General features: G+C 43.4%; 1 protein-coding gene across 3 annotated transcripts in view; it reads left to right on the plus strand.

Moving 5' to 3' along the window:
• The window catches only part of LOC105029103 (plectin), a 61634-nt gene that overhangs the window by 11580 nt on the left and 24236 nt on the right, over nucleotides 1-25818 (plus strand). For 2 of the 3 annotated variants that reach the window (XM_010902274.3, XM_010902275.3), the window contains 12 exons: nucleotides 1698-1839; nucleotides 2654-2807; nucleotides 7243-7353; nucleotides 11450-11506; nucleotides 11595-11663; nucleotides 11807-11896; nucleotides 11973-12082; nucleotides 12616-13414; nucleotides 13555-13665; nucleotides 15589-18660; nucleotides 18833-18980; nucleotides 22104-22209. In XM_010902274.3, coding sequence (XP_010900576.2) covers nucleotides 1698-1839; nucleotides 2654-2807; nucleotides 7243-7353; nucleotides 11450-11506; nucleotides 11595-11663; nucleotides 11807-11896; nucleotides 11973-12082; nucleotides 12616-13414; nucleotides 13555-13665; nucleotides 15589-18660; nucleotides 18833-18980; nucleotides 22104-22209 — 4969 coding nt within the window. The remainder of the gene's footprint in view (nucleotides 1-1697; nucleotides 1840-2653; nucleotides 2808-7242; nucleotides 7354-11449; nucleotides 11507-11594; nucleotides 11664-11806; nucleotides 11897-11972; nucleotides 12083-12615; nucleotides 13415-13554; nucleotides 13666-15588; nucleotides 18661-18832; nucleotides 18981-22103; nucleotides 22210-25818) is intronic. The other variant, XM_010902276.3, reaches the window with a different exon arrangement.

A 25818-nucleotide genomic window follows, 5' to 3' on the forward strand; every position in this document is an offset into this window, starting at 1 on the left:
TGATAAATTCATCATTTATTGGTATGATTGCATTTTTTGAATAAAATTACATCTATAGTAACATGGCCATGAAAATGGGAGATCCGGCACCACGGTCATAGTAAAGTCCTGCCATACCTGATTATTGATGATTGTTTTGCTGGTCTGGGTTTGCGATGCGTTTTTGGTTTGGGATATTTTTAGAATACAATAGTTATCCAATCATTTTCATCTATTTTTCCCTGTTGGAGAGAATTCCTCAAAAATAGTCTGTTTTCGGTTGTCAGTTTAACTCACTTTTAATACATTGGGAAGAGTGGTGCAAAGAAGGGGGGCATTCATTTGTCTTCCACTGTTGGTGGACTGGTGGGTGCATGCACATGCACAATTCATCTGGGATGCTGGTTTTAAGTAGTCACAGAGCCCCAGCTCAGGCCAGATCATGACTGACTGACTGAGCCTAGTGACTGTGGATTGAATTCTTGTGTATGCACACTTAGAGGTCTTTGATTGTATTAACTTTTCAGTGTGTAGCTTGTACATATCCTTGCACAATTGACATGTTGTTAGCATGGATCTACAGTGCTGTGCAAAAATATTTGCCCACTTTCTGATATTCTCAATTTTCATATTTTTAAGCTTAAGTTATCAGACCTTCAATCAACACTTAATATTATACATAGGAAACCGGAGTGATCAAATACTTTTGCTTATCTATTGTTAGATTTAAATTTAACAACCCTGTCTGAAATGTAACTGCTCATACTAACTAAATGGCACCTTAACATACACATTTTTTGTTGTAGTTTTTGAAATTTTTTGAATTTAGTTGCATTTATCATGATTGAATATTATTGATTGAATTTACAAATGTTCTTAACGCTAGATTGTTTTTATGAGACTCTTGGTCAACTTGAAATATGTAACGAACACACATTAAGATGTATTCAGTAGAAATGAAATACATTTGTACTGAATACAAATAGCTAATAGAAATTTGCCTCATCTGAATGATTGATGGAATAATCTGTCTTGAATGTCTTGGCGCCACTCCTCTGACTTCATCTGTGTCCTGTGATTGTAAATCCACTTCTATAATTTTTTTTTGCTCATGACTGAAATGTAGCAGGATCAATGTTATTTTTTTTTCTTTTCAATGATGTCAAGGAAAGCATCCTTAAAAAATCCTTTAATGAGACCATTTTATATGGGGTAAATACTGTGGAGTGCAACTTGTGATATTATCTTTGACAATAGATAATATCTTATATTGCAGTAAGTTTTTTTTTTACATCCCTTTAAACTGTTATTTCTCCATATTTTTATAAAATAGGTCTTCAATCAAAAATAGTTTTGTCATGGCACATTTAAAAACAACCAATGCATAACATAGTTCTCCACAACGTTATGCAAAAAACTAAACATACCACAATGAATAGAAACAAGAAACACACAAGACAGTGAAGCACAGGTGTCCCTAAACTGACTCGAATGCCAAAGAACAAAAACAAAATTGTTGTTCCATCCAGATTTTTTTAAATGAAATAATTAAAAACAAGAAACGAACATGTAGGAAGCAACCCACAGTTTGGCAACCTCTGGTCTACAATGTTGCTGATGTCATCTGAGGATGATTATCTAATATATTAACAAACTAGCTTACTATGATTTCCTTAATACTTTTTCTTATTCTCCCTCTTCTGAAACTTCCTTCCCAGATGCCAAACAAGTACATCTGTTTTCCGGACCCAAGTCTCGGACAGAGAGCGGTTACTCCTCCCTCGAGAAGAAAGCGCCAGCACTCGACACCCACCAGCCATCTTCATCCATGTCCAATTTGTCTCCCAGAGACCCCACAAGGTTTGTTTTCCTTCCCATCAGATGTCCACTTCCACCTCAAGTCTCTTCCTGTTCCGCTTCCTCCTCCTCTGGTCCACAGGCCCGGACTGGCCGGTCCCCAACTGGATTGGATAGTTTCTGGATCGGGCACCAAACGGCTTCCAGCATGTCCTTTGGCTGGCTGAGTGGTGAGACTACCAGTGGCTTGGTTAAAGTGGCCAAAGGGAAGATTGAGGAACAGAATCAAGGTCCTCAATGTCCCACTGTGTGGAAAGCAAATTGGTTGGCGGATGTGCCCAAAATGAGACCAAACCATGACAGGAGGGCAGTGGGGACTTTCCAGACAAGCGACAAGCACGACAGAGCGTTTAATTTGCAATATAGGTTAGATTTCTTAATCAGTTGTTTTATGTCATCATTACTTCATGTTTTTAAAGTTGTTGATTACTGACAGGGCAAGTACTCAACATACACATTTGTTTTCCATGTCTTTCTAGGTGTTGACATGTGAGACCCACCCCACATGTTGCTTAGCTCTGCTAGGACTGCCCCTTCATGCCTGCTTTCCTTTTTCCATTGGCAAACCACAACATCCAACTCCACTCATCCTCTCTATCATTTGGTTGCCATGCTCATATTGCACTAAATGCTAAACATTGACTGTTTTAAAGGAATATGTTTATTTGAGTTTGGTGTTGGTATATGGTTGTTCTGTGTGTGAATTATTATCTTTTTCTTTAGGTATTTCAGCTAAGCTATTTTATAAAATATTTATATATATATATATATATATATATATATATATTTGATACTGAGTACTCTGTGTTGGCATCAGGAGGTCACAGGTAATGGACCAGTTAGAGGGAGATCACGTTGACAACATGGACACTAGCTCTTCATCTGAATCTGCCTCCTCTTCTGCCTCATTTTCCAAAACCAACTCCACACGTCAGACCCGCAGCAGCAGACTCCCAATAAACAAAAAACAGGTAGGGATTTGAGGAAACCTCCTAATACTGCAATAAACTGTATAGTCTAATTAAGAGTAAAGTCATAACATTTGCTTTGTTTTGTGATACCTAGTCCTGTGAGAATAATGCTGTTGAAACTGGAGATTAATCATTTGTTTTACCTTTATTAAACTAGATTTAAACAATTCTAGACAACACAGATCAAAAAATATGTAAAATGTAATTAACCAAAGATTATATTAAATGGAGTAGACAAATTACAATAAAGCAAGTGCTCTGATAGCTGCAAAGGTATCAATCTTGAAAGTTGTTTTGCATTTAATTCCGACCGTGGTTGGTGAATGGAAATTAATGATGAACAAAGGAAGTTAAGGTTTTAGCTGTGTACCAGGTACCATAGTACCAGAGTGGTACCTTCAAGACTGCAAGTAACAATTGGAGTAGCAGATGTTAAGGCGGCATTTACCTATACGTGTAAAGAAGTTACTACCAGTGAATCTGGCATTGTTTATGTTGTGAGGGGTCCCTTATCAATTACTTTCATGCTCTTGTCGAAGGCTTGTTGGATTTTTAAGTGGGTGGCCAGGATGGTGTTGTCTGCATAAAGATGGCTGTGGGAGGTTACTGGCAGTAAGTGCAACATCATTAATATATAGAGACTATGGTCATCAATGAATGAAACCTTGAGGAACAACAATAGATACTACCAGAAGTGTATAAAGCAGGCCCTTCAGATTGAAAACTATTTCTCAACCAGAAACAAACCATGCTAGACAGTCTCCTGAGAACCCTGGGTTGCTGAGTCTATTTATTAGGATGTGATGTTGACGTTAATAATAATAACAACTGCACAGCACTGCTTTTTCTAAAGCACATACAGTATATGTCAAGGATGATTAGAGATGCTGAGATACACCCATGGCCAGCTCTGGAGGCTAACAGAACCTCAGTGAAAACACTGTAGGCTCAAGATGGCGGGTTAATTGTTTGTTTACCAGGCATTAAAATGCTTTACACAGGAATGGTAGGATTGGATATACATCTATAACAATCAGTCTAGCAAAACAGATGTCAATGTTCTGACGCTGACAGTTTAGCTTCCTGTACTGACAGGTTGCCAAATCCCACACTTGGAGTGAACCCGTAGGGCTCTTTCTCAACATCCAACTTGACAACCTTTTGAGATACACAAAAGTTAACCGGCTGGTGAAGGGGTGAAATAATAGAGGTAGTCAGCCTAAAAAAGGTGTCTGTATTATCGAGTTCAGATGATTTGTAGCCATACAGATGTCCTTCCATACTTCATTCGCCTTTACTGAATAAAAGGAGAAATGGGGAGAGCACTGAAAGAAAATTCTAAAGGGAAATGGGCAGAACAAATAAGCAGAGTAGATACAAATACATGGCCAGCTCTGAAAAAGTAACTGTTGAAGCTCTCAACAATTTTAGCTGTCTGTGAAGCCTGTTTTCATATGTTATTTGAATGTGTCCAAAGTTATCTCCACAGAAAACGAAGGCTATTGCATGAGTGCACTGATTTCTTGGTTGCCTGAAGACAATTGCCTATCAGTGGTTTTTAGAGGCCAAAGATATGCACAAAATCAGGTGTTTATGTTGAACTAGCACAGAGAATTCAGGACATATGCTAACAAAATGCCTTATAACCAGGAATGAGAACCTCAGAAAAACCAGCAGTTTTTCTGAGCAAAGATAGCTGCCCATTTGTCTTGGCAAAATGCCTTCAGGTCACGCAAAGTCTTTGGTCGTCCTGCATGAATCGCACGTTTAAGATCTCCCCAAAATGGCTTGATGATATTAAGGTCAGGAGATTGTGATGGCCACTCCAGAACCTTCAATTTTTTCTGCTGTAACCACTAGAAGTTCAACCTGGCCTTGTGCTTATGGTCATTCTCGTGCTGGAAAGTCCAAGAATGTCCCATGCACAGCTTTTGTGCAGAAGAATGCAAATTGTCTGCCAGTATTTTCCCTAACCCTTAAGTCTGGAGACCATCCATCCATCCATCCATCATCTTCCGCTTATCCGGGGCCGGGTCGCGGGGGCAGCAGTCTAAGCAGGGATGCCCAGACTAATTTCGGCCGCCTGTATCCAGGATCTTGTCCTTTCGGTCATGACCCAAAGCTCATGACCATAGGTGAGAGTAGGAACGTAGATTGACCGGTAAATCGAGAGCTTCGCCTTGCGGCTCAGCTCTTTCTTCACCACGATAGACCGATACATTGACTGCATTACTGCAGAAGCTGCACCGATCCGTCTGTCAATCTCCCGTTCCATCCTTCCCTCACTCGTTAACAAGACCCCTAGATACTTAAACTCCTCCACTTGAGGCAGGCACTCTCCACTAACCTGAAGTGGGCAAGCCACCCTTTTCCGACTGAGGACCATGGCCTCGGATTTGGAGGTACTGATTTTCATCCCCACCGCTTCACACTCTGCTGCAAACCGTCCCAGTGCATGCTGAAGGTCCTGGTTAGAAGGGGCCAACACGACAACATCATCCGCAAAGAGCAGAGACGAAATCGTGTGGTCCCCAAACCTGACACCCTCCGGCCCCTGGCTGCGCCTAGAAATTCTGTCCATAAAAATTACGAACAGAACCGGCGACAAAGGGCAGCCCTGCCGGAGTCCAACATGCACTGGGAACAAGTCTGACTTACTGCCGGCAATGCGGACCAAGCTCCTGCTTTGGTCGTACAGGGACCTGACAGCCCTTAGCAAAGGACCCAGGACCCCATATTCCCGAAGCACTCTCCACAGGATGCCGCGAGGGACACAGTCGAATGCCTTCTCCAAATCCACAAAACACATGTGGACTGGTTGGGCAAACTCCCATGAACCCTCCAACACCCCGTAGAGGGTATAGAGCTGGTCCAGTGTTCCACGGCCTGGACGAAAACCACACTGTTTCTTACTGAATCCGAGGTTCTACTATCGGCCGTATTCTCCTCTCCAGAACCCTAGCATAGACTTTCCCGGGGAGGCTGAGAAGTGTGATCCCCCTATAGTTGGAACACACCCTCCAGTCCCCCTTCTTAAAAAGAGGGACCACCACCCCGGGAGACCATTCAACGGTTATTTTTCTTCTAAGGTAGTTCTGACAGCCTGGAGGTGTTCTGGGTCATTATGTTGCTCTAGGATGAACCCCTGACCAACTAGACGTACACCAGAGGTTATTGCAGGGCGCTGCAAAATGCTGTGGTAGCTGTTTTGATTCAGGGTGCCACTCACTCTGATGACTCTGGATCCAGCAAAAGAGCCCCAGACATCATGCTTCCTCCTCCATGTTTGACAGTTGGTGTCACACACTGAGGAACCATCCTTTTGCCTACTCGATGGCATACAAAAACCCTGCGATTTAGCATTTTTATTAATTGGTTCATATGACCTTCCAGTCTTCAGTAATCCATTGGCAGTTATTCAGGACCCAGAAAAACAACTTTTCCTATTTTTGCCATTATGCAAAGGCTTACTTACTGCCACTTGACCTGTCAAACCTGCAGCTGGAAGTCTTCTCTTCACAGTTAAAACTGAGACCTGCTTACCTGTCTCTGTAAAGCACTTTGTGACAACTGCTGTTGTAAAAAGGGCTTTATAAATACATTTGATTGATTGACCTTGTCCAGTGTTTACCTGTGCTGGAAGCTGTTATCCTGTGAGTTGCCCATCACACATGCTGTTGACTCTCAGAAACTTGTCTTATGATACTGTTGAGGCTTTGGGTCTGCCAGACCTCTTCCTGTCCGGGTTTCATCCAGTTTCGATGTGTCATTTGTTGGTGTAGGGAACTACTCACTGACACTTTGGCTTTTTTTGCTTTGTCTATAAAGAAAAGACCTACACGTTTAATGTTTATAATGGTATGCCTGTCATTCATTTGTTGATTTGTTATTGTCACCATTATGATAGCAGTATACTACTTCCAGCAGTACAGGACTGTCCAAATAATGCTTAAGAGGGTATAATAACGCAGTCTGTTTCAACACTACTTTTATAAAGATGGAGGGTTTGTAAGAAATCAAAAAAGTTGTGACTCCTGTAGGAATTGTTTGCGTCAATCTTCAAAGCTTAATTTACTTACATTGGTGCAGAACAGCTGCAACAGCTGCAACAGAACAACCTTTTGATAACTCTGAAATTTACCTTATTTTTCAGTTTTTGGTAAACTTACCTTTTTTAAATCCCTGTCAAACCTCTGTTTATCACTTACCTTTGTACCATTTCAGATTATTCACTAGAATTAAACTGCTTGAACAAAAAAATTTGGATGTTCGAAGTAATTTTTTACCAATATTATAAATTAAAACGATGCAAATCTGGATAACACACTAGTAGTTAGCTTTAATATCAGTAGTATTTTGGGTTCAAAATGCATGCATTTACTATTTTGACTCTGTATAAGAGTGTCTGCTGAATTACTTGTTATTACCTTGGTAGGAGCAGTCCCTGGACTCAGCTGTGAGGCGTTCTACCACAGATGTCTCCAAATCATCCATGCCTCGCTACCGCCGCTCCAAGTCCCTGGACCGAAGAGCTGCGGATGCCACGGTGTGTCAGATCACTTGGGATATCTACTTTCTTAAACTGTACCTAGCCAAATCCCGATAACAAATGTGCTGGTTTGCCAAAAAACAATCTTGCCAATTAGATTAACTAACACTACTCCAGTGAACAATATATAGAGTTGTGTGGTAAAGTACGGTGGGATGGGGAAGAGTGGAAGAATCATTGGATAGAAAAGGACATTGGATGTAGATTTTGTTTGGTTCACTCATTTGAGTTTGTAGAATTGCTTAATTAATTTCAGAGAACCGAGTTTGCATTTCAAACAAGCTGAATGTTAAGTGGGCAATCAGAGTTAGTACATGTCTGTGACATCACATACCGGCTCTCACCCTCCACAACAACACCAATCTGGCGAATGCAACTCACTCCCTTAATCACAACACCAACCCGGCAATTGCAACTCACCCCACAGATCACAATCACTGGAATTCTAGTCACCTGTTCACTCACCTGTTATCAATCAGCACCGCTATTTTGTTCCATTCAAACCACACTGTCATTGTGAGGTATTGGTTTGCAGTTCAGCAACTGTCATTGAGTATAGTCATTTATAGATTGTCTACCGTGAACCGAATCGCCTTTCGTCTTCCCTCACTGACAACGTTTGTGCCTAATCCTCTTGTACCTTCGCTCCAGAGATCCTGACCTTGACCTACTGCCTGTTCCGTGAACTCGACCATCAGTTTTGACTATTGCCAGTTCTTACTGACCATTCTCCTGGATTCACACTCTGTACCGTTGCCTCAATTCAACTAGCGATCTATGCTTGAATCTGTATCTGCCTCCTGGGATTCATTACAGAATACCTCACCACGATGGATTCAGCAGAGCTCCCCGCCACCTGTCCCAAGATCCTACATGGAGATACCAAAGAAATATGATGAAATGCTAGGGCAATGTCAGGGGTTCCTTCTCCAGTCCTTCCTCTTCATGTCCCACCATGCGGATTACCTCATCACAGACAAGGTGCACTTTCTTATCTCCCTGCTCACTGGCAGAACTTTGGAGTGGGCTACAGCCCTTTGGTCCTCCAACCATCCAGTACTAACGACGGAGGCAGGCTTCTGCACAAGTGTTCAACCACTCAGTGACCGGATGCAGTGTGGGTGATCTCTTGTGCAAGATTCAGCAGGGCAAGAGATCAGCCGCCGAATATGCCCTAGAGTTCCGGACCCTGGCTTCCTCTGTATAGGGCCACAATGTCACTAGACCACCCTGTCTCAGACCCAAGGTCTTACGCTGCTATATTATTGTGCTGGGGGAGTAGGGTCAGTTCTCCTCCTTCTCCACTACAGATCCTTGTAGATCTAAGGAATGCATTTTCTACATTTTCCCTGTCTCCTGCCATTTTAAACTTAGGAGGACATGTGGTCTTGGCCCATACCTGAGGAGTACCAGGCTTGAAAGACCCGTTGCTGTCCCTGTCCAAAGTCCTCCTGGTTGTGTTGCAGATCAAGACGATACCTGACGATTTCAGCTGCCACTGTGCTGTGCTGGTGGTGTACATTGACGATATCCTCATTTACTCTGACAATCGGTCTGACCAATCGGTCCAGCATGTCAAACAGGTACTACAACGCCTAAGAGAACCCTTGACTTACGTGATGGGGGAAAAGAGCGAGTTCCACATTACCACCGTGGCCTTCCTCGGGTTTGTCCTCATACCTGGGGGTGTTGGCATGGCTGACAGTAAAGTAACCGTGGTAGTCAACTGGCCCAGGCCTCGTACTGTGAAGGATCTTCAGCGGTTCCTGGGGTTTGCCAATTTCTATTGACGTTTCATACGTAACTTTCCCATGTGCTTTCTTCTTGTCCAAGCTGTCCCCCGCAGAACGCATTTACGACGTGTGTAACCGGGAACTGTTGGCCATCAAACTGGTGCTAGAAGAGTGGAGGCATTGGTTAGAAGGGGCCAGGCATCCCTTCTTGGTGTTAACAGATCACCACCTGCATTGTTGCTCCCATTCGATGGGAATTCATGGATGCCATCCAAGGGGCTTGATCGAGGATCCCACTCCTGTGGATACTCTGCCCGGGAAGACGTACAAGCCTGCCGCGATGCATCCCCAACTACTCCAATGGACCCACATGTCTTTGACCTCCAGACACCCTGGGGTTACATGCACCATCGAACTGCTGTCCCATCGGTTCTGGTAGTCCTCCTTCTGGGATGATGTCCGCAATTTCATTTTATCCTGTCCAATCTAAGACACCTTGTCACACACCTGTTGGCAAACTCAAGCCCCTTCCTGTGCCACACCGACCATGGTCACACATAGCCATGGACTTCATTACTGATCTCCCTGAGTCCTCTGGGCATACCACTATTCTGGTCATGGTTGACCGGTTTTCTAAAATGTGCCGTCTTGTACCTCTTCCCAAGCTTCCCACCGCCACAGAGACGGCTGACTGCGTCTTCGACCAGGTGTTCCACTTCTATGGGATTCCAGAGCAGATTGTGTTTGATCGGGGTCCACTGTTCACATCCAGGGTCTGGAGGGCTTTCTGTGACCGTCTGGGGATCACGGTCAACCTCTCCTTGGGCTACCACCCGGAATCAAATGGCCAGACAGAACGTCTCAACCAGGAGAAAGGGAAATATCTGCAGCAGTACAGCTCCTCTAACCAGACCGACTGGAGTCGTTACCTACCGTGGGCAGTGTACGCCCAAAGCTTGCTCTTCCATACTTCTCTCCGTCTGACCCCGTTCCAGTGCATGTTGGGCTACTAACCTCTATTGTTCCCTTGGGAGGCCACACCCAGTCATGTGGACACGGTGGACAAATTGTTCAGACGCAGCATGCAGGTGTGGGAGTCTGCTCATGTCCATCCCTAAGCAGAAGTCCTTTGCTGACTGTTGCCACCCCCCTATTCCAGGTGGGGCAACATGTGTGGCTGTCCACCAAGGACATCCGTCTCCGTCTCCCCTCCAGGAAGCTGAGTCCCAGGTACATCGGTCCGTTCAAGATCCTGAAGCATATTAACCCTGTCACTTATCGCCTGCAGCTCCCTAAGTCGTCCCGGATTTCGCCCACGTTCCATGTGTCACTCCTTAAGCCTGTTCACTATAGCCCTGTGCATCAGCCCCTCTCTTGCTATGGGTTTCCCCCTCTGCTGGATGTCAGGGGCAAGCGGGTGTACTCTGTTCATGCTCTGCTGGGCTCCAGGAGGCGTAGGGGTTTCCTTCAGTACCTGGTTGAGTGGGAGGGGTATATCCCGGAGAGACGCTCCTGGGTTCCAGCCAGGACATCCTGGATCTGTCTCTGAATGTGGCATTTCATCGGTACCATCCTGATTGCCCTGCGCCCTGGAAGCGGGGCAGGCCTCGTGGTAGGTCCATTGGGGCGTCGGAAGACGCCTGTGGACGGGGGTACTGTGACATCACGTACTGGCTCACACCCTCCACAACAACAGATCACAAACACCGGAATTCTAGTCACCTGTTCACTCAACTGTTATCAATCAGCACCACTAATTAGTTCCATTCAGACCACTCTGTCCTTATGAGTTACTGTTTTGCAGGTCAGCAACCGTCATTGAGTATAGTCGTTTATAGTTTGTCAACCTTGTTCCGCCTTTTGTTTTCCCTCACTGACAACGTCTGTGCCTACTCCACTTCTACCTTCGCCTGCACTGGTTGGATACTCACGGTTTTGACTATTGCCAGTTCTTACTAACCATTCTTCAGGATTCACGCTCTGTACCGTTGCCTCTATTAAACTAGCGCTCTGTGCTTGAATCTGTATCTGCCTCCTGGGATTCATTACAATGTTCCAGTAATAATAATATTGTAATATTACTGATTATTATAATTTTTAATGTACCTTATGAAGTAATTAATTCATTATATAACCTACTATTGATAATCTAACTCTTTTAACTGTTTGTCTGGCTTGTAACTAGTAGAGGTCACTTTTTTCAAGTGAATCCGGTATGAAAATGATATAAATCCTGGCAGATTTTTAACCCATGCTATGCCAGCGGACGTGACTTAGACCACTAGACACCCCCCACAGCTTGGTTGACCTCAATCAGCTTACAATGTTTTAAAATGATAACATATCGTGTCCCTTCCCAGCCTGACCTTCTCAACTTCAAAAAGGGCTGGATGACTAAATTGGCTGAAAATGGCCAGGTGAGTTGTTTATAATCATTGTGTGTGTAACTGTATGTGTTTGTGCATTCAAATGACCTTTTTTAATTGAGTGTTCATCGATCTTTAGTGGAAGAAGCACTGGTTTGTTCTGACTGATCACACACTGAGGTTCTACAGAGATGCTGTTGCTGAAGAGGTATAGATGATGTTATTCTTAATATCTATATAAAAAAAAAAAATTCTGCCAAAGTTGTTTGAGAATTTCATTGTATGCATGTGAGGGGGAGCATTTTGTTCTCTGCATGTCCAAAATTGTCTTTTTGTATAATTTTATTTCAGGCTGCTGATATGCTTGGTGAGGTTAACCTGTCAACTTGTTTTGACATCACAGACTACCCAGTTCAAAGGAACTATGGTTTCCAGATCCATGTAAGTAGATATACTTAACCTTCTGTCAAAAAATGAAAGCAGAAATCACATTGAGGCTCTCCTCCCCACCACCCAGACGGCAGATGGAGTGATCACCCTTTGTGCCGTGACTTCTGGGACCCGGAGGAACTGGGTCCAGGCTGTCATGAAAAACATCAGGCCCACAGTGGCCCCAGATGTCACAAGGTAAAGGTCATTTCTCCAGAAGAGAAATTGAGGTAGGCTTTATTGATTTACTTTAAATCCAATAAAAGGCAGACAATACAAAACAACTGTTTGTAATGAAAAATGGCATCTATCACAGAACCCCTCAATCTCCTGATTGTCAAAAAAGTCTTTTTTTTATTTTCCTGCTCTGTCCTCCATGCTGCCCTGTAGGAAAAACATGATACTGATACTGTCCTCTCTCAGAGCCAGGTTAAAACCTCTGGGGTTAAAACCTCTTCAACCTTAGACATGACTGTCTCTACGTACAATGACCAGACCTGGGTCAAAATCATTACAATAAATGTTTATTTGCTTAATTGGGACCAATTCCTTCTGTACCTCTGGCACTCCAGGAACAGAGTTCTCTACTTTTGATGCTAGGTCTGATGTACATTAAATGTAGATATTGTTTTTCTAGAACAAGACTAGTTTATTTTGTCATAGCAAGCTGTCATAGTGTTATGTGATGATTTGACAAGGATAAATTCTCTTCTATATCTTTGGTATTTCAGTTCTTTTTCAGAGCAGAATGTGCCACCAGTGCTACAAGATCAAACCCCTAATGAGATGCGCTCAGCAGAGGAAGATGGGGATACAGATCAAAGAAAGAACAGCAAAATCCGTGATCGTCGTCGCGAGGGGCGCTACAAAACCTTTGATTGGGCTGATTTCAGTCGCCAAAAGAGCAAAGAAGAGGCGGAGCCCCGTAGACAGACACTTCCTCTGGCAGGATGGGACAACAAAGCCAGCGGTAGCCCCTACCCTAGCTCCTCCTCCCCTGCATCCTCTCCGGTAGCCTCATGCTATTCCTCCATGGCATCATCCTCGGCCTCTCAGTGCCTCAGAGAGACTGCGACTTATCAAGAGGTGGAGGGGAAAGATGAGAAAACCGCTCCACCCATGCTTACCCAGGCAACATCCACGGTTACTTCTTTAAAGGAGACAAGCGACGCTGAGACCAAAACTCCCACAAGAACCCCAACACTTCATACTCAAAATAAGTATTTTCAAAGAAGTGCTTCGGAGTTGGACAGCGGCTCCACCTTTCCTACACCAGATATGTCGGTTGGGCATGGCGATGCTGTCTACATCCCTACAGACGCTCCTGTGAATGTCCCTAGCGTTGACCTTAGCGATTGCCTTGTAAACAGAACTAGCGTCAATCCTGGTGAAGGCCTTGGCAATGTACAGATGGAGACCACACCGGTGAGACAAGAGGGGCAGTCAGTTAATCCCATCAGTTACTCAGACCAATCCCCTGAAGAGATGGAACAGTCATCTGATCCTCAGACTTTACCACTGGTCAAAGAGGTGTGTACTGTGGTCAGAGTGTGATTTTGGCTAGCAATAGGCTTGTGTTTGCTTGAGTGTGTTTGAGCATTGTTTGTGGTGGTTTGTGCTTTAAGAGTGTTGTCAGTTTTTTTTTTTTTAGCAAGTTTTTGTGTCTTTAGCTGGAGCGGACACTGAGAGAGTTGTCCAGACTCCAGCAGGTGAACATCAGTTTGGAGGAACAGCTGCAGCAGGAGAAGGAACACAATGCCAGGGAGAGCCACTTATTGCAGGTCTGACAAAATGTGAATTCTTAAAGAAGCACTTCACCCTGGGGTCTCCTTAGGTGGCATCATGTCTGAGAGATTTCCTGGGCAGAGAGATTTGTGCCACACAATTGGCTAGAAGGAGCAAAGTTTGTTTTATGTGCATCAAAAATCCTGGAGTATTATATCACTGTGTGGACAAAGATGAAAGCGATCTGAAAGTATCATGAAGCCATGTTTTGTTTCAGTTTGGTAAGACTCAATCACAAGTTGATAGAGCCATCTGATGTATTTCAGCAATGTTACTATGAGCAGATATATTGCTAAATTTACGAGGTGTCTACATTATTCCTCCTTTTAAGATACAAAAATTTGAGGCCATTATTTCCTGCCCTGCCATAGTCCCTCCCATCCACAGGTTATTTTAAACATCAAACCTGGATACTGCTAGCCAGCTAACTTTACAATAACAGCACAATGACTTGTTGTCATGATTTGAAGGATTACCTTTTGGAAATGATATGGGCCATACATGTTTGAAGTTTGCTACTGTGCTGCGGATTTGAAAGACAGTGGTAGCTGGATATTATTGAGATTATCTTTTCCAGTGAAACTTTTTCAAATATGTTCAACAATAATTTAGACCTCAAAGGTTTAACAGAACCAAAACAGCAAATGTCTATTAATTTGTGCCTTGCTTAAATAAAAAGTAGGAAACAAACAGTGGGAAATTACTGCTTATTTTGGCTACGTTATGAAGATACAGTAACCATTTGTATTTGGCTAGTAATCTACTGTAAAACATTTAGTCTGCTCTTTTTACATATGGCTTGTTACTGTCGTTATGATGGCAAATTATTTGAGCCTTGCTTATTGAAAACCCTGTCTGTGGAATTAACTATTGAGGTCTGTGGCCAGCATTTTACTGTTTAATGTATTAACAAATGCAAATGCAGTTACTATTGCAGATATTTGAGCTACTGATTTAATGGAAAGTTGAGAAAGCATGAATTCTTAACTATTTCTACGGGTAAATGTGTGTTCAACTGCACCAGCCAATCACACAAAGGTATAGCATCCTCTTTTTAGATATGGCAAGTTAAAATACAAATTGATTTGAGTCTCACTTATTAAAAACTGTGGCTATGAGAGTTGAGTCACAAGCAATCTTCTGTACAATGCCTACTATTTGAAACATTGCTATACTTGCAACAAACGTTGATATACATTGATACATTCATATATATTCATATACATTCATATAACAACCAGATTTAGTGGAAATTAGAGTGAGTGGGAATTCTAAATTCTAGTGGAAAATGTGTGTTAATCTTAGTGTTTCTTGCCAAGTAACTGGAAAGGAAGAAATTGCTTGTTAAAAGGAAATTGTTAATGGAATTGTTGGTGACCATCATATAACGACCAGATTTGGTGTATAGTTGAGTGCATGAATTCTCATTGCTATTGGTAAATGTGTTTTATTGTTAATGTTAGTTGGTATGTTAAATAAGCAGTGTAAATGCAAACAGTGTGTTTACCACGATCTGTTTACTTATGGGTGCACACTTCTGCGTTGGCTTGTAATAATCAGCGTTGATGTTTAAAAAAAAAAGGTATTCTAAAAAGTACTGACTAATCTGATCACTGTTTTGTTAGGGAAGAATTGCTATGAATTTTATATATATATTTCACGAACAGATCGATAAAGAGGAAGTAGATTCTACAGCAACATTTTAATGTAATTATCATTGCTGGTTATAGCACTTCCAAACTTTGTATAACTACAGATACCTCTTTAGAAAAGTAATTCATTTTAATTAATAGACAGTTAAGGGTGCAATACAGGAATCAGAAAGGCATATGCAAAAAACTTCCCATTCCAAACAGAAAGAGAGGAGAGACATTTTGAAATAAACTTGCCTAATTGAAATAAATGTTCCTTTCTTTCAGAATGGGCTGCTGATTTCTTCTAACCCATCCTCTTCAGCACAGGCATGTGCTTGGCAGCGCCTTCAGAAGCTGAACCAGGACCTGCGGTTTGAGCTAGAGGCACAGAGGAGTAGCCAAGAGGAGGCGCAAGAGACTGAGCTGCAGCGTAGAGCTGAGCTTATTGCCTTACAAGCGCGGGCTTTGAGTGCAGGAGAGGCTGCATCTCTTGCATGTGCTGAGCTAGAGCAGGAGCGTCAGCGTTTCCGGGAGATGCAAGAAGAGGGGGAGCGTGACCGCAGACAGGAAGTGGAGCGTCTGCGTCAGCGGTTACAGGAGGTGACAACCCGGCTGCGAGCCACACTGGAGGCGCAATCCATAAAGGAGGAGCGCTTGCAAAAGCACCTGGGCCTCCTGCAGGAGAGTCAGGAAAGGGAGAGGGGGAGACTGGGGGCAAGCCTGGCCCACTCTGAGTGCCGGATGCAGGACCTGCAGGAGCGCCTACAGAGGGCTGAGCAGCAAGTGGAGACATTGCAGAAGGGCCAGGTGCAGGATCAGCCGTGGGCTAAGAAAGGTGAGGTGGCGGAGGCTCAGCAGCAGCTGCAAGAAGAGCTGGCCCGGACTTTGGCGGCTGTTGAGCGGCTGCAGAGGGAGGGAGAGCAGCTGGAGACACGGTGCCAGGAGCTGCAGAACCAACTGGCCGAGGCGGACGGGGAGGTTGGTCGGCTGAGGAGCCGTCTGCAGACTGAAGAGACTGACTACTACAACCTGGAACACTCCTACGAGAGGGTGTGTGAGGAACTGCAGCAAGCTTTAGGACAGGCGCAGGACAGGGAGACAGCAGCCCGGGAGAGCTACAACAGGCTACTGGAGAGAAAGGAACAAGAGCTGAGTGAAGCCTTGGTTAAGATGGCTGCCCTAGGAAGCAGCTTGGAGGAGACAGAGCTGAAACTTAATGAGGCAAAGGAAGCTTGCACCTCTGCCACTCTTCCGCTCTCTGACGTAACTCACAATGAACTTAAAATAATCTACAGTGGTCTCGAGACCCCGACCATTGAACATTCCAATGACAATGCAATAAGTGGCTGCGTCTCTGATGTAAACCAGGCAGGAGCTTGCTTATGTTCAGTTAACCCAGCCTACCAGTACATTGTTGCAGCCGGAGACAACACAGACAGGTTAGTGTCAGTGATCCAGGTCCTGGAGAACAAGCTGCATGTGACCGAGGAGAAACTAAGAGACATTACCCAGAGACTGGGGGAACCACAGGGTCAGTGGAGCAGCAGTGCTGCTGCCGACCCCCATATTCGCTCCCAACTAACCCAGAGTCGGGCTGCAACCCAACGACTCAGCCTTTTGCTCCACAACCAGGCCAAGCAGAGCAGGCGCTTTGCCCTGGAGACGGAAGGCCGAACCAAGGTGCTGGGTAGGCAGTGTCAAGCAGCTCTAGCCACTATTGAAGCCTGCAGAGAGAGGATCCAAGCACTGCTGAGGAAACCTGTAGGTAACAGCAGGCCTGACTTAGAAGCAGTGCTCTGTGCCCTGGAGATGCAGATGATCACCGCTGCAGCCTGCCTTAGGCAAGGAGAAAGAACTGCAGATGACCAACTGCGTGAATGCCGCCAAGCTCAAAAGGAGGAGGAAGGCTTGATTGAAGCCAAGACAGATGAGAGGGAGGAGCAAATGTGTGCCATGGATGATGAAGCTGGACAGGGAATGTTTAGCAGGGTGTTAACCCTGGAAGCATCTGTGTTAGAGAAAATTGCATCAATCCTGCAAATCCAAGACAACATATTTTGCCAGACCAGTGACCTGCTTAGTTTAGATGGTGATGCAGCACATGCTTACACTGATGTGCTTTCTAAATGGATGGCACTCGAAACAGAGCATGGCAAACCAGTAAGTGGTGACACTGTGACAGAGGAGAGTACCATTGCCAGGGTCTGTGTCAGAGCCGAGCTGGCCTACATTGCTCTGACCTTACAGCGTCGCTACCAGGGGGAGCCTCTCCCTTCAGACTCCAATAACCCAACCAGGCTGGGTTCTCAGCCAGAGGAACTGTTTGGTGGTGCTGGGGATAACAAACTGAGCTTTGGTTGGGCCAGGTGTCTGGCTGATGTCAGTCCACCAGAACTGGCTCCTTATGAGGAACAACTGCAGCTGGAGTCCAGAGACCTTGTAGACAACTTGCTGCAAAGGGATCAGTCAGTCCAGAGTGGGAACAAGGCTGAGATACAACCTGACCAGACCGAAAGACTTGCAGCCAATCTACAGAAAAGGGCCAATTTCTTGCGCCAACTGAGCCAGGAGATCTCCAGCAGCAGTCCCACAGAGGGGGAGAGTAGTGCTGTGACACAGAGATGTTGGTTGAATAGCTTGGAATTTTTTACAACACTGCTGGCCCGAACCGAGATGACCTACGTGGTCTTGCGTTTGCAGGTGGATTATGACCAGGAGCTACAGCGATACAAGGAGGCATGTGACAACCTGCAGACAATGTGTCAGGAGCAGGAGGCAACGCTGACCAAGGAGCGCTGCGCATTTAGTCACAACCTGTCACGACTGGAGGAAGACTGCCAAGCCATCAAGGAGAAGCTGGAGCAAGCTGAGCAAATGAGAGCTGCTTCAGAGAGTGAGTCCCAAAGGAAGGTGGGTGCACTCTTAGCAGACATCGAGAGCATTGAGTATTGCCACGAGGAGCAGGTGGAGAAGCTGGAGAAAGTGTTCCAAGGGAAGATACAGGAGCTCCAAAATATCCATGAGGAGGAAATGATACGTCTTCATAGCCACCATGCTTGTTCCACCTGTGTTGTAACCGATACACAACATGAGTCCCGCTCATCACAGACAACCCCTCTTCCTGAGAAAGCCACTTCCTACCTGGACTTTAAAATAGATTCTGCCATATTGACAGAGGGACTAAATCTGGATGGAGACAGTGAAATGGACCCGGTGTCCATGGCAACAATGAAGGAGCGTATACATGAGCTTGAGACGCAGGTGAACACAATGGAAGAAGAGGCAGGAAGCAGGAATTTGCAAAGGCATGAAGTTGCCATGAGGGAAGCTTACCAGAGAGACCTGGAAAACTTCAAGGTATAACACAGACCACACAGAATTATCAACATGTATACACATTATTATGTAAATACCAATGCTTTAATATGCATCACTTCAAATGTCATTCCAAATACATTTATAATAAAAATAGATGTTGGAATGTAAATGGGTATACCTTATGGAAGCGTGTGAAAACCATTCCTTACAGGCATCTTGTGAGCGAGGCTTCACTGCCATGGAAGCAGTACATCAGAAGCTGGTGGAGGACCTCCAGCGGCAGCACCAGAGGGAGGTGACCACACTTCTGCAGGAGAGAGACCGTCTATTGGAAGAGGAGACTGCTGCCACCGTTGCAGGTAAAACCACTGGGCCATACATCCCCATTTCCATAAAAGTTGGGACGCTGCGTAAAATGCAAATAAAAACAGAATGCAATGATGTGCAAATCATTAATCCCTTTATTTAATTCAAAATAGTACAAAGACAACATATCAAATGTTGAAATTGAGAAAAGTTGTTGTTTTTGAAAAAAGAATGCCAATTTTGAATTTGATGCTTTTTCAAAAAAAGTTGGGACGGCATGTTTACCATTGTGTTGCATCACCTCTTTTAACAATACTCTGTAAGCATTTGGGAAGTGCATTTCATAATGCAGCAAATGTTTTCAAAATGGGACAGGTGCAGTCCTAGACTGCAGGTGGGCCAGTTTAGCACCCAGACTCTTTTACAACAGAACCATGCTGTTGTGATATGTGCAGAATGTGGTTTGACATTGTCTTGCTGAAATAAGCAAGGTCTTCCCTGAAAAATACATCTGAATGGCAGCATATGATGCTCCAAAACCTGTATACATTGTTCAGCATTAATGGTGCCTTCACAGATGTGCAAGTAACCCATGCCATGTGAACTAATGCACCCCCATTGCCCCCCCATTCTGGCTTTTGAACTGTGCGCGGCTAACAAGCCAGATGGTCCCACTCTTCTTTAGTCCGGAGGACGCAGTGTCAATGATTCCCAAAAATAATTTCAAATAATAGATTTTTTAGACCACAGGACAGTTTTCCACTTCGCCTTAGTCCATCTTAACTGATATTGGCCCGGAGAAGGCGGCGACGGTTCTGGATCTTGTGTGTATATATATATATATATATATATATATATATATATGGTTTATTTTCGATGGTAGAGTTTTAACTTGCATTTGTGGGTGCAGCAACGTACAGTGTTCACAGACAATGGTTTTCGGAAGTGTTCCTGAGCCCATGCAGTGATTTCCACTACAGAATTGTGTATGTTTTTAATGCAGTGCTGCCTGATGGCCCAAAGATAACGGCCATCCAATATTGGTTTTCGGCCTTGTCCGTTGTGTACTTAATGATATTATGTAGTGTAGATGATATCTCCAAACTCTATCCAATTTTACATTGAGAACTCTTATTCTTAAATAGTTGCACTATTTGCCCACGCAGTCTTTCACAGAGTGGTGAATGCCTCCCAATCCTCACTTCTGACAGAGCCATCCTCTGGAATGATCTTTTTATACCCAATCATGTTACTGACCTGTTGCCAACTGACCTTATTAGTTGTGTGATAATTCCACCAGGTTTAGTTTTTCAGCATTACACAACTGTTCCAGTCTTTTGTTGCCTTTGTACCAACTTTTGCTGGCATCAAATTAAATGTTTTTTCTATTGAATATGGGGTTTGAATGATTTTACATTTTACACATATTTATGATTGTTCTACAAACAGTGGGGAACCATCAGGGCCCTCTACGCCCTCAGAGAGGGTCTATGGATAGATACATATCATATACATTTTTATAATAATTTAAACTTTTTTTTTTCATTGATTTAATCATTTTGTCTTAATTGTAATGATTTTCCTAATGGATTTCTTCAGCTGGTTTGAAAAAGGGCAAATATCCAAAAAATATTTGGTACTATCTTGGTAGATATTATCTAGCTGTGCTCAACGCTCTTTGGCTAGGGCCTCAGGCTTTGAATAGAAGGCTCCAGCCAATGACAATTACTTCAATTAGAGCAGCATTTTGGAATGACAGTAGAATAAACTAATCGCAAATTGTCTTGTAATAAGTGGGACAATTCTATGACTTGTCAAGGCCCACTAGAGGGCCTAAGTATACGTCCCTAATTCGGAGCCAATAGCGAGCCTTATCTTGTTTTCTCATGCTTCAGCCTAGCTAGCAGGCTTGATTTTTGAAGTGAGTGTATGTAAGGATGGCGATGGCTGGCTGTCAGCCCTGGCTTTGATCTCCATCGAAAAATTACTTAATTCGGATTAAAAATCTAAAGAAAAGCTACATGAACCTGCCATTATCCTTTTCATAAAGAAGGACAGGAGAATGGACTATCTTGTTCATATAATGAATACAGCGCAACTATTTTTCTCTCTGACAGCTTATATTGTCCGTGGTCTTGGTCTTGTCCAATGTGAGTAGTAGTATGGTTGAATTTATTCTGCCACTATTTGAGTGACTGTTTTAGCAAATATTTATTTGAAACCACACAACCTTTTTTTCTTCTAATGTGACTTCGGCTATCTATATTTACTTCCGTTACATGTAAGTTTGCTGCTTCTGTGAGCCACAGCTGAGGCGTGGCTTAGGACCGTTCCACTCTGTCATCAAGGAATTGCTTCTATTACATAGGTCTGCAACAGAAAGGTCTTGATATGATATGCAGTGTATACACAGGCATCCGTGTTCTCTTTCTAAATGTATGATGTCAACCGCAGTATTCACACCTTTGACTACTCCCATGAAATCCAACACTACTGTTGTTTACTCCTTGGGGTTTAAGGCCGGGTGTCTCTGTAAAGCACTTTGTGACAACTGCTGTTGTAAAAAGGGCTTTATAAATAAATTTGATGTACCGGTAAAACTGTCATTGGTCTCCTGACCGCAGAGTACCAAGAATCAGACAAGGCTGAATCAACGTGCCAGAGAAAGGACATTTAGGGAACGATGGCTTTTCATAATACAGTTAGTAGCTAATGACTTTAAATAGATAGAATTATAGATAGAATTTCATCTCAAATTTTACCACTATAGTCTACATGACATTGTCCAAGAGTGTCAACCTAGATATTTTTTTACTAATATAAAAAAAAAAATAATTATAGCTTTTTCAGATTTTGAGTTATTCATCCCAAATGCATCCATATATTGATAATTACATCATCTAAGAGTCTCAGCTTAAATGTTTCAAAAATTATGAGGTACACAATCTTTATGAATATTTCAATTTCTTTTTGAAAAAGCTTTTTCAGATTTTGAGATATCCCAAATCGCATCCATATATTCCCCATTACATTATCTAAGAGATTCAACATAGATTCTTCCAAAATAATTATGTCAAAAACTCTGAGCTTCATTATTTGTGAACAGTACAGCAAAGTCTAGCTATGACAACATAGGTTTACTTACATAATTTCCCTTGTTTTTGTGGTTTGTGTAGCGATTGAGGTGATGAGGAATGCTCATCAGGAAGAACTGGAAAGGAGCCAGAGGTCTCAGCTGAGTAGAGGAAGCTCTGAGATTACAGCCCTCCGATCTGAGTATGAGTGAGTGTCTACTCTGTTTAAAAGCATGGCTATTGCCATTTTGTTTGTAAACCTTTTATAGGGAAATCTAATTGAAACCAAGGTCTTATTTACAGTATTACAGCAATATAAAGTGTGTAAAAATGTTGTAATATATAGATGACTAATAGTATCATTCTATCATCTAGAGCCCAAGACAATCAAAATGTATGTACGTTTGCACCATTAATAATAGACTGAATCTAGAGGTTTCAATGCTAAAGCATTCATATATAGCACATCTCCAAACAGTCCTTTTGGAGGTTTTTGATTCTGATCAACCTGAAAAGTCCACAATGTCAAAGTAAAAACAAAATCTGGATTTTTTTCTAAATTAATTAAAAATAAAGATTTATTTTATTGCATATGTATTTGTTGCACCTCTGAATCCCTGGCTGTTCAGACAGTGCTACATACTTGAGATAAATAAGGACTATGTTTCTCTTTTAATGTCCTTTATTCTGCAATAAACTTCAACTGTGAGAGACGGAATCTAAAACAAAAATCCTGAAAATCACATTGTATGATTTTTAAATAATTAATTTGCATTTTATTGCATGACATAAGTATTTGATCACCTACCAACCAGTAAGAATTCCGGCTCACACAGAGCTGTTAATTTTTCTTTAAGAAGCCCTCCTGTTCTCCACTCATTACCTGTATTAACTGCAACTGTTTGAACTCAATACCTGTATAAAAGACACCTGATCATGAGGAAGGTGAGTGATCAGCCCAGAACTAAACGGCAGGACCTGGTCAATGACCTGAAGAGAGCTGGGACTACAGTCTCAAAGAAAACCATTAGTAACACACTACACCGTCATGGATTAAAATCCTGCTGCGCACGCAAGGTCCCCCTGCTCAAGCCAGCGCATGTCCAGGGCCGTCTGAAGTTTGCCAATGACCATCTGGATGATCCAGAGGAGGAATGGGAGAGGTCGTGTGGTCTGAGGAGACAAAAATGTTGCCTTTTGGTCTAAACTTCACTCGCCGTGTTTGGAGGAAGAAGAAGGATGAGTACAACCCCAAGAATACCATCCCAACCGTGAAGCATGGAGGTGGAAACATCATTCTTTGGGGATGCAAAGGGGACAGGACGACTGTACCGTATTGAGGGGAGGATGGATGGGGCCATGTATCGCGAGATCTTGGCCAACAACCTCCTTCCCTCAGTAAGAGCATTGAAGATGGGTCGTGGCTGGGTCTTCCAGCATGACAACGACCCGAAACACACAGCCAGGGCAACTAATGACTGGCTTCGTAAGAAGCATCTCAAGGTCCTGGAGTGGCCTATCCAGTCTCCAGACCTGAACCCAATAGAAAGTCTTTGGAGGGAGCTGAAAGTCTGTATTGCCCAGCGACACCCCCGAAACTTTAAGGATCTGGAGGTCTGTATGGAGGAGTGGGCCAAAATCCCTGCTGCAGTGTGTGAAAACCTGGTCAAGAATTACAGGAAACGTACAGTGGGGCAAAAAAGTATTTAGTCAGCCACCAATTGTGCAAATTCTCCCACTTAAAAAGATGAGAAAGGCCTGTCATTTTTCTCATAGGTACACTTCAACTATGAGAGACAAAATGAGAAAATAAAATCCAGAAAATCACATTGTAGGATTTTTTATGAATTTATTGGTAAATTCCTCTGTAAAATAAGTATTTGGTCACCTACAAACAAGATTTCTGGCTCTCACATACGTGTAACTTCTTCTTTAAGAGGCCGCTCTGTCCTCCACTCGTTACCTGTATTAATGGCACCTGTTTGAACTTGTTATCAGTATAAAGGACACCTGTCCACAACCTCAAACAGTCACACTCCAAACTCCACTATGGCCAAGACCAAAGAGCTGTCAAAGGACACCAGAAACAAATTTGTAGACCTGCACCAGGCTGGGAAGACTGAATCTGCAATAGGTAAGCAGCTTGGTGTGAAGAAATCAACTGTGGGAGCAATTATAAGAAAATGGAAGACCACTGATAATCTCCCTCGATCCGGGGCTCCACGCAAGATCTCACCGCGTGGGGTCAAAATGATCACAAGAACAATGAGCAAAAATCCAAGAACCACACAGGGGGACCTAGTGAATGACCTGCAGAGAACTGGGACCAAAGTAACAAAGGTTACCATCAGTAACACACTACGCCGCCAAGGACTCAAATCCTGCAGTGCCAGACGTGTCCCCCTGCTTAAGCCAGTACATGTCTAGGCCCGTCTGAGGTTTGCTAGAGAGCATTTGGATGGTCCAGAAGAGGATTGGGAGAATGTAATATGGTCAGATGAAACCAAAATAGAACTTTTTGGTAAAAACTCAACTCGTCGTGTTTGGAGGAGAAAGAATGCTGAGTTGCATCCAAGGAACACCATACTTACTGTGAAGCATGGGGGTGGAAACATCATGCTTTGGGGCTGGTTTTTTGCAAAGGGACCGGGACGACTGATGGTTTTTGGCATGGATACGAAGGATCCCTGATGATGCCACACATTCTGTGCAGACACCACTTGTGCTGTGGGCCTACGATGGCTGGGAGCTGGGTACCAGTGATGTGCTGGGATGTTTCCACCACCCATTGCAGGGCCTTCCAGTTGGTTACGGAGCAAATGCCAAACCATGCTGTAGTCAGAAACATTACCAGTCATAAACATGTCATAGCAGGCCTGAATATCAAACTTGAAGAAACTATTTAGCTTTATGTGTTAGCATTAAACACAACTTTCATATGTGGTTGGTTTTCACATTGGTTGTCATGATACCATTATAATTGTCATTAATATTTTTCTTGACCTTTGGACTTGACGTGTTAGATGTCATGAAGTGTTATAACACTGTCAAATGCATTCATAAGCATCATGAATATTTTTCTTCACCAGAAGTACCGTGGTACAATTTGGACTTGTCATGAAGATGTCATGACGTGTTATAACACTGTCAAATACATTCACAAGTGTCATGAATATTTTCTTGACTTTAAGTACAATGGTAGTGGTACAATTTGGACATACACTCACCTAAAGGATTATTAGGAACACCATACTAATACTGTGTTTGACCCCCTTTCGCCTTCAGAACTGCCTTAATTCTACGTGGCATTGATTCAACAAGGTGCTGAAAGCATTTTTTTGAAATGTTGGCCCATATTGATAGGATAGCATCTTGCAGTTGATGGAGATTTGTGGGATGCACATCCAGGGCACGAAGCTCCTGTTCCACCACATCCCAAAGATGCTCTATTGGGTTGAGATCTGGTGACTGTGGGGGCCATTTCAGTACAGTGAACTCATTGTAATTTTCAAGAAACCAATTTGAAATGATTCGAGCTTTGTGACATGGTGCATTATCCTGCTGGAAGTAGCCATCAGAGGATGGGTACATGGTGGTCATAAAGGGATAGACATGGTCAGAAACAATGCTCAGGTAGGCCGTGGCATTTAAACGATGCCCAATTGGCACTAAGGGGCCTAAAGTGTGCCAAGAAAACATCCCCCACACCATTACACCACCACCAGCAGCCTGCACAGTGGCAACAAGGCATGATGGATCCATGTTCTCATTCTGTTTACACCAAATTCTGACTCCAGTCTTCCAGTCTTCAACTGTC

This window comes from Esox lucius, chromosome 11 (assembly GCF_011004845.1).
Source record: "Esox lucius isolate fEsoLuc1 chromosome 11, fEsoLuc1.pri, whole genome shotgun sequence".
Classification (NCBI taxonomy): Eukaryota; Metazoa; Chordata; class Actinopteri; order Esociformes; family Esocidae; genus Esox; species Esox lucius.